General features: G+C 44.5%; 1 protein-coding gene across 1 annotated transcript; it reads left to right on the top strand.

Moving 5' to 3' along the window:
- Nucleotides 1-6660: 6660 nt before the first annotated feature.
- Nucleotides 6661-8661, top strand: LOC149521788 (feather keratin 4-like). Its single transcript, XM_089772441.1, has 2 exons — nt 6661-6703; nt 7742-8661. Exon 2 carries the CDS (start codon nt 7763-7765, stop codon nt 8153-8155), a length of 393 nt encoding a protein of 130 aa, XP_089628567.1. The 5' UTR covers nt 6661-6703; nt 7742-7762; the 3' UTR covers nt 8156-8661.
- The last annotated feature ends 322 nt before the right edge of the window (nt 8662-8983 follow it).

The raw sequence follows: 8983 nt of genomic DNA, 5'->3' as shown, positions 1-8983 counted from the left end.
AAATAACTCCGTGGTGTAGACGAGAGCTAAAAAAGATAGAGAGAAAGATGTAGAGCTTTGTGACTAGGGACAGCTAACAGATGGTTTCATGAGGGAATTGTCCATGTGAAGAAGGAATGATGATAGGACCCTTGGAGTAAGTGGCTATCTGTAGTGTGTGAGTGGCAAATAATCTCTTATCACAAACAAACTGCTGAGCTTGTGTGCATGTCTGTGTGTTAATTTTTTGTTTCTTTGAAGATTCATGTGCTGAGCTGTTTCTTTGAAGGACCTTGTGCTGTGGTTGGCAGTTGGAAGCTGTGAACTTCCTAATGAGGATTTAAAATCTAGAACCCGCTGTTCATTGGTCAAGACATAGCCAGAGGCGGGGGTTTCAGGAAAGGCAGGGCTTTGTAAGGAAGCAACCAGGGAACCTTGCAAACAGAGGGGGCTAACAGGGAGTTTCGTGAGGGCGTTTAGAGGGGGAGTTGGAAGGGGGCTAGGTATGCTTTTAAACTAAACTAAAACCCCAAAAATGCTGCTGTGTGAATATAGTCATGTGATTCATTTTCTTGCAATAAAAAAAGAACCCACTTAGCAAAGATCCTTTTTCTGCAAAGAATTACACAGATTTTCACTGTAGATGGCTAACACAGGCAATACAAGGAGCAATACAACACCTGTGCAGTGGCCTGTATAATGCCAGAGGCTTTATTCTCCCATCAAGGCATAGCTTCCAAAACTGCAATTTGAGAATTTCCTACAGCTGCCTGAACTGCAGGCATGTATTTAACCCAGTCCATTTCATAAAAAGCGAAGGAGGGACAAGTAAATTCACAAGACGGATATTCTGATGCAGCAGAGTTTTTAATGTGATTGAAATTTCCAATACACATTTACAGAAAGCGATAATAGAACACAGGAAGAATGGATTTGCAGGGTTTTAATACGGGCTGTGAACCATCATCTCCTTCCCTCACACACATTGGATGTGGGAAGATCTTTTTCCTTTGTTGGAGTGCAAGGTTGGACAACACAAAATATAGGCAACTGATGCCTTTCTTAAGACCCCTGTTCCCATCACACTGCGGGGTTCATACAAACATGGTGAGTGTAATTCAGAGTGAGTCCAAATGTGCACAAAAGAAGAATCATGTGGTTGGGAAAGCGTTGGCAGAAAGAGTTCCTAGCAAGACATTGGAATTGGGTCCATGAGAGAACAGGACTGGGCAAATACAGCTCGCATGCAGATCATCTGGAGCCAGACCGGCACGGTACTTCTGAAATGGGAATCGTAATCTATCGTTTGTTGTTCATTTCCTGGTCTTTCCTTTGGCCATAGAGATTCCTGCCATGTCTAACATGGTGAGCCGCATGCACTCAGGTACCTATGACAAGATAACCCACTGCCGTAACCTCCCCCGTAACCATAACGACCTCCATAACCACAGAGTCCCCCGTAACCACCTGATGCTCCCAAGCCAGACAATCCCCCGTAACCAGCTCCAGAGCCGAACAGTCCTCCAGCTCCAAATGAGCCCCCGTAGCCGGATCCCACCAGGGGGGCTCCGACAGCTCCCACTTCGCTGTGCTGAGGGAAGGTGCTCATAATGGGCCCTGGGATGGTCATGGCAATCGGCGAGGGCATGATCAGCACTTGGGAGTCAGGGCACTGCCTCACGCACGGCTCGTTGAAGGTGCCGGAAACTGGTCTGGGTCGGGCCACCCCGCATTCTGAATAGCAAGACATCTTTGTGTGATGGAGGGAAACCTGAAACACAACAGGGGATGGAACAAAGAGAAGCTGTTACTGGAAGGGTGGTGTCCTAGCTGGGTTCCTATTGCAGTGGGCTCTACATGGGGCCTGAGAGAAAGAGGAGAAGCGGATTTACTCCCCTCGGTCATGGGTATGTATGTGTTCCTATTTCTTCTTTCTGTGCCTCTTCTCCCTTGATACCAAACCTGCTCCTAAAGGGCCCCTTTGAAACTTAATCAATGATTTTGCCTAAACTCAGGCTTTTGGAAGCTGTGTACCTATGTAACTGATGGAAATCGAAGACTACTGTGTCCGTTTGAGAACTTTCTCAACAACCCTGGCTGGGATAATGCGAATCCTTTCCTTGCCTTAGAGCAGTCGATCTCTGCATGTAAACCAGATGTGCCTGGCTTCATAATGTGGATCTTTGCTTTTCCAAATAGTGGGAGTCACCAACAACTGAACAGAATCTTTTTCCTTCCCCTTAGAAAGAACCCTCAACTGGGGTACAATGAGCACAGGCTCAGTGACTTCAATGGAGTAAAGAAAAACTACCCCAGCTGAGGAGAAACCATCTTCAGTGGGTGTTTCTGCTCATGTGAACATAGACACTGGTCACTAGTTCCCACCACCTGGCAGCTTACGAATTCTCCCATCCCCAAAAGAGAGGGATAGCTGCTCTTTTACAATGTAAGAGCAGAGTGATGAATTGGCCATGTATAGACTAACCTAGGAAAGTTTCTTCCACATCGAGGGAAGTGACCAATGGCTAAAGGATGTCCAGAACGTACTTTAAAGGTTTCAATGCCTTTATTGAAATGCAACACATATTTCCTATTAACTCGAAATAGAACTGAGTGCTCCAAAAATCCCCATCTTTGCCTTCAAATCATACATCCACCACAATCTGCAACTGATTCACTACACAAAGTAATGAGGAAAGAACAACACCATCTGTCCTAAGAATCACAGCGAGGCAATGCCGTATTCAGCCTGAAACGGACATAGACCCTACTGTGCTCTCTCGAAGGAAAAAGAGATGGAGTCAAATTGGACTTACCGAGATCACCGAGGAGGTGAAGTCCAGAGAAGTGTTTAGCAGAGTTCTGAGCTGCGAGCCTTTTATACAGTTTCTAGGGCTGCCGAGAAGCTTGATGATGCATTTTTTCACAAAGCCCCAATTAATTATCAAACAAACTTCATTGTGCTTGTAAATTCTGCTTATGAGGCTGCTGCTTTCCCAGGGCTGGGCATTATGAGTGTTAGGTCCAATCCCATCAATGCGCATTGCTCTCTGGTGTCTCGGTGCAATGGGAGTGACTGTGGTCCTGATGCAGCTCTGAATCACCTGCACAATCGGTTCTCATAAGCAGAAATCCAGTTTGTTCCTTCCACTTCATCTTGATCCAAGGCAAGGACACAGGGCAGTTCAGTCTCAGTTTTCTAGGATGCAGAGAGCTATGTTTTGCATTCTTACAAATGTGAGTGGGATCAGATCCAGTTCCCTTTGAAATCAGTTGGAATAAGTCCATTGCCTTGAGCATGTTTTCATTAAGGACCTCAACTCTCTAATTCCCCTTTTGGCCTGGGGAAAGAACAATGCTGTAGGAATCTATATTCCCACTTGCAACTTCCTTCTCTCTCTTAGCAGAGACTCAAATTCAACACGAGCCTCTTACCTGTCACTCTCCCAAAGTGAACTGAACCCAACAGTGATGAAAGCCTGACCTATGACCGGACCTCCTCTTGTGTCACCAATGCTGCCTCAAAGGGCTGCTTTAAGTTGATTTCCTAATGGGTTGAGGGAAGGATGGAGGCTCAAGAGGAACATTCTCTCTGTGACTCAGCTTGCAAAAAAGTGAGGTCTTATTGTAAGACACTGCAGCTGACTAACCCTGGAAGAAGCCCAGAGGAGATGGAGATCAGGGGTTCTTGGTGAAGGAAGAGATGACTATGGGACGATAGCACATGAGGTGTCTTCTATATCCAGAGAAGAACTGTGCTGATCTCCATCAATAGAGAACCTTTTTTTCTATGATAATATACTTTAAACACCAAATGAAAAATTGCATTTGAATGAAAATAAGATATCCCATATTTCGTGACTCTCTGTCATGACCCAATGAAAGAGGTGCCGCAAGATACTTCGGCCTCCATCTTTTTAAAACAACTTGATTGCTCATTGCAGAGGCATCTAACCTCAGAATAATTTAACATTTTTAAGACTCTGCCCCTTTGCCTGTATGAAGCACCCATGAGTGTTCTGAGGGCCTCTGAAATCATCATTTTGGAAAAGGCTCGGTAATTTCCAGCATTAACACCATATGCCTGTTTAATAGGGGTTGAGAATAGAAGCACAATGAGGCAAAAGTCACATGAGTAGGAGATGCAGAAACAGAAACACAACCTCCTATTTCTGACTTGTCCTTCTTCTCTGAAGCGACTACAATGAATCCTATACACATCATTTCTATATACATGATTTCTATATGTGTGGTAGTGATGTAAAGCAGAGCATATCATCCAAGCGTCAAAAATCTTGTTTAAAAGCATGGCGCTATTGTGTTGAAATTGCCCACTGCTCAGCATGTACAACTTTTTCTCTCCCTGGAAACATGTGTCCCTAAGGCGGGTCATGGCGACCCAATACCGCAGAATTCTTTGAGATTTGTCAAATGCGGTATGGAGCAGGTCAAGTCTCGCACCCAAACTTCTTTACATACGAGGAGAATCACTGTCCTAAGGAATGTCAGGCATGGACATTTCCAGTTTCTTCATCTGCGGTGCAGGAATAACACCCCCCACATTGGCTTCAAATGGGAAAATCGTTGATAGCATCGAATTTAAATCTGCTCAAATGCAAATATCCACGAATGAGCCAACACATGCAAATGAAGGGAGTGAAACCGGACTGCAGATGTATTGATTGTTTATCTTGCTTCACACTTACATCAGACAACATTTCACCCAACATTGCCTCAAAGCTCATCCAACCCAAGCAAGAAAAGGCCGGAATAAGCCTCTCTAAGAGGTATTCTCAGGGGAGAGACATGTTTGGAAGTGGGGAAGGGTAACTGTCCAGTGGAGGTCAAGAGATCCAGGGTATTAGCAGCCACGAGTAGTCTCAATTCTTACTATTTGTTTTCATTCACCATCCACTCCCTGTCTGACTTTCACATTAACGCGCTTCTGTTGACCACTGTGGTAAACTGATGTAATTGTAAGTTTCATGGTGGATTGTCTGAGTCTTCCTCAGATATAAGCATTTAAAGCACTTCACAACCACTCATTACAATTCATATGGGCAAAGACTTGTATTATTATAGGAGTAATAATGTTCATTGGGAGTACGGGTTCTGATGACGAACATTAGATTCACTTAAAAAAAGTATGTCAAGAGCTTAGAGGAGAGAATGGAAAATAAGATATAGGTAAGAAATGTTGAGAAACAATCAAATAAATGAAAAAGTCCCACTCAATCCCACCAAGTCATAGCGAACAGCTAAATAGTGACAAGTTTTCCAAGTGCTTATATACAAATGCTAGAAATCTAAGTAAAAAGGTGGGAGAACTACAGTGCCTCCGATTGAATGGGGATATTCCTATAGCAGATATCCCAGAACTTTGTGGAATGAGGATAATGACCGGGACAGAGTCATACCAGAGCACAAAGTGCATCATGGGAAGGATATAACAAGTCCTGCTGGTGGAGCAGTGGCACTAGATGAACATATTTTACTGGGGGAAAAGTCAACAAGCTATGTGTACAGGAAAGTCATACTTCACAAATCTATGGGTATTTTTTGAGAGGCTCACCAACCATAGGGAAAAGGAATATCCAGTGGATATAATGCATTTTGATTCCTAGAAAGCCTTTGAAAAGGTACCACACCAAGGGTTCTGAAGCAAAGAAAGCTGCCATAGGATAAGAGGGGAGGTCCTCTCATGGACTGAGAATTGGTTAAAAGATAAGAAACAAAGGTGAGGTATAAATGGTCAATTTTCAGAATGGAGAGAAGTAGCTAGTGGGGTCCCATAGAAGTCTGTACTGGATCCAATCGTCTTCAATATGTTCAGAAAGGAGAAAGGAATAAACAGTGAGGTTGCAAAGTTTCAATATAATACCAAGCTGCTCATGATATTGAAGTCCAAAGCAGAGTATGAAGAGCGTCAAAATATCTCTCTAAATTAGATGACAGGGCAATAAAATAAAGGCACATATTTATGTTGATAAATACGAAGTTATGCACACTGGAAAACATAATCCCTACAGTACATATTAAATTATGGAGATTAAGTTAGCTATAACCTCTCAAGAGTGAGATCTTGGACTCATTGTGTATAGTTCTCTGAAAACAGCCCCACAATATGCAGCGGCACTCAAAAAACCGCAAACATACTGTTAGGAATCATTAAATGCATGTCTACACTAGGAAATAATTCTGAAATAATTAGATTTCATTTAGTAACTTCTGAAGGAGATGTAATGACTTAAGGTCCTTACAGAAAACACACTAAAGGCAATGGACTTATTTGAAAGGGAATTGGATCTGACCCATCCAAGCTCTCCGCACCGTAGCAATCTGAGATTGAACTGCCCAGTGTCCCTGACTTGGACCAATATGAAGTGAAGGACTTGAATTCTACTTATAAAAGCCAACCGTGCTCCTGATGCAGCTCTGAATCACCTCGACATTCACTCTCATTGCACCACCGAGAAGCAGTGAATGCAGATTGCAATGCGCATCGATGGGATTGGCCCTAACAATAATAGAGCCCAGCCCTGGGAAAACAGCAGCCTCAAAAGCAGAATTTATGAGTGCAATGCATTTTGTTTGATAATTAATTGGAACTTTGTGTAAAAAATGCATTATCAAGCTTCCAGGCAGTCCTAGAAACTGTATAAAAGGCTCACGGCTCAGAACTCTGCTAAACGCTTCTCTGGACTTCATCTCCTCGGTGATCTCGGTAAGTCCAGTTTGACTCCATCTCTTTCTCCTCCGAGAGATGTCACAGGAGGGTCAATGTCTATTTCTGACTGAATACGGCATTGCCTCCCTGTCACTCTTATCACAGACGGTGTTGTTATCTTGTGTAGTGACGCAGTTGGAGGTTGGGGTGGATTCATGATTGGAAGGCAAAGGTGGGGATTTTAGCAGCACTCTATGGATTTGCAAAACATAATTCCTATGAACTGGAAACTGAATTAAGGCTTTTAAATCTTTACAGCAAGTTTAGAAAGTCCTTTAGCCATTGGTCACTTACCTAGATACGGAAGAAACTTTCCCAGATAAGTCTATAAATGGCCAATCCAGCACTCTCCTCCTGCATTGTAAAAGAGCTGCTACCCATATGTTTTGGGGATGGGAGAATTCTGAAGCTGCCAGGTGATGGAAATCAGTGAACCAATTTCTATGTTCTCCTGAACAGAAATACCCTCTGAAGATTCTTCTCCTAGGATGGTGTAATTTTGGTTCACTCTATCAATTTCTCTGGGCCTGCACTCATTTTAACCCAGTTCAGGATCATTTCTAAGGTGAAAGAAAAAGATTCCATTCAAGTGTTGGTGACTCCCAAGTTTTGGAAAAGCAAAGATCTATGCTATGAAACTTAACTCACCTGGTTTGCAAGAAGAGGTTGACTTCTCAAAGGAAAGGAATGGATCAGCGTTATCCCAGCCAAGGTCATATGAGAAAGGTCTAAATGGACACAGTAACCCTTGATTTCCATTAGTTAAATTGGTACACAGTTTCAAAAATGATGATTTCAGGCAAAATGATTGAGAAGATTTTGGAGAGGACCTTTGGGGGCAGGTTGGGTGTGAGTGGAGAATAAGCAGAGAAAGAAAAAATAGGATCAAATACAGACCCATGAACAAGGGGGTTAAACCCACTCCTCCTCTTTCTCTGTAGCCCCATGTAGAGCCCACTGCAATAGGAACCCAGCTAGGAGACCACCCTTCCAGTAACAGCTTCTCTTTATTTTGTCCCCTGCTGTGTGTTTCAGGTTTCCCTCCATCACACAAAGATGTCTTGCTACACAGAATGCGGGGTGGCCCGACCCAGACCAGTTTCCGGCACCTTCAACGAGCCGTGCGTGAGGCAGTGCCCTGACTCCCAAGTGCTGATCATGCCCTCGCCAGTTGCCATGACCATCCCAGGGCCCATTATGAGCACCTTCCCTCAGCACAGCGAAGTGGGAGCTGTCGGAGCCCCCCTGGTCGGATCCGGCTACGGGGGCTCATTTGGAGCTGGAGGACTGTTCGGCTCTGGAGCTGGTTACGGGGGATTTTCTGGCTTGGGAGGATCAAGTGGTTATGGGGGACTCTGTGGTTATGGAGGTCGTTATGGTTACGGGGGAGGTTACGGCACTGGGGTATCTTGTCATAGGTACCTGAGTGCGTGCGGCTCACCATGTTAGACACAGCAGGAAACTCTATGGCCAAAGGAAAGACCAGGAAATGAACAGCAACCGATAGATTCCGATATTGATTTCAGAAGGGCCGTGCCGGCCTGACTCCAGCTCAGCTCCACATGAGCTGTATCTGCCCAGCCCCTTTCTCTCATGGACCCATTTCTAATGTCTTGCTAGGGACTCTTTCTGCCAATGCTTTCCCAGACACATGCTTCTTCTCTTTTGCTCATTGGGACTCCCTCTGAATTACACTCACCATGTTTGTACGAACCCCACAGTGTGAAGGAAACAGGGGTCTTAAGGAAGGCATCAGCTGCATCTGTGTTGTGTTGTCCAACCTATCAGTTCCAACAAAGGAAACAGAACGTCTCACTTCCAATGCATCTGAGGGAAGGGGGTGATGGTTCGCAGCCCTTATTACAACACTGGGAATCCTTTCTTCCTGTTTTTACTTATCTCTTTCTGTAATGGTGTATTGCAAATTTCATTCACATTAAAAGCTTTGCTGTATCGGAATATCCGTCTTGTGGTTTTACTTGTTCTTCCCCCGTTTATGAAATGGACTGGGTTAAATTCATCCCTGTAATTCTGGCAGCCGTAGGGAGTTTCCAAATTGCAATTTTGGAAGCTGTGCCATGATGGGAGAATGAAGCCACTGAAAGGGCTCATGGCATTATACAGGCCACCGCAGGGATGTTGTATTGCCTGTACAGGTAGTCCCCGAGTTACGCGGATCTGACTTATGTCGGATCCGCAGTTACGAACGGGGATTTTCTCGCCTCGGAGGACCGAAGCGGCGGGACGCCTGGTTCCGCCGCCTGCCTCCTCCGGGGT

Source organism: Pelodiscus sinensis, chromosome 22 (genome assembly GCF_052426305.1).
Source record: "Pelodiscus sinensis isolate ZL-2025 chromosome 22, ASM5242630v1, whole genome shotgun sequence".
NCBI classification, from domain to species: domain Eukaryota; kingdom Metazoa; phylum Chordata; order Testudines; family Trionychidae; genus Pelodiscus; species Pelodiscus sinensis.
This window is presented reverse-complemented; position numbering and strand designations above follow the sequence as displayed.

Coding starts and splice junctions, on each gene's coding strand:
- LOC149521788 (XM_089772441.1), top strand. CDS start 7,763: ATGTCTTGCTACACAGAATGCGGGGTGGCCCGACCCAGACCAGTTTCC.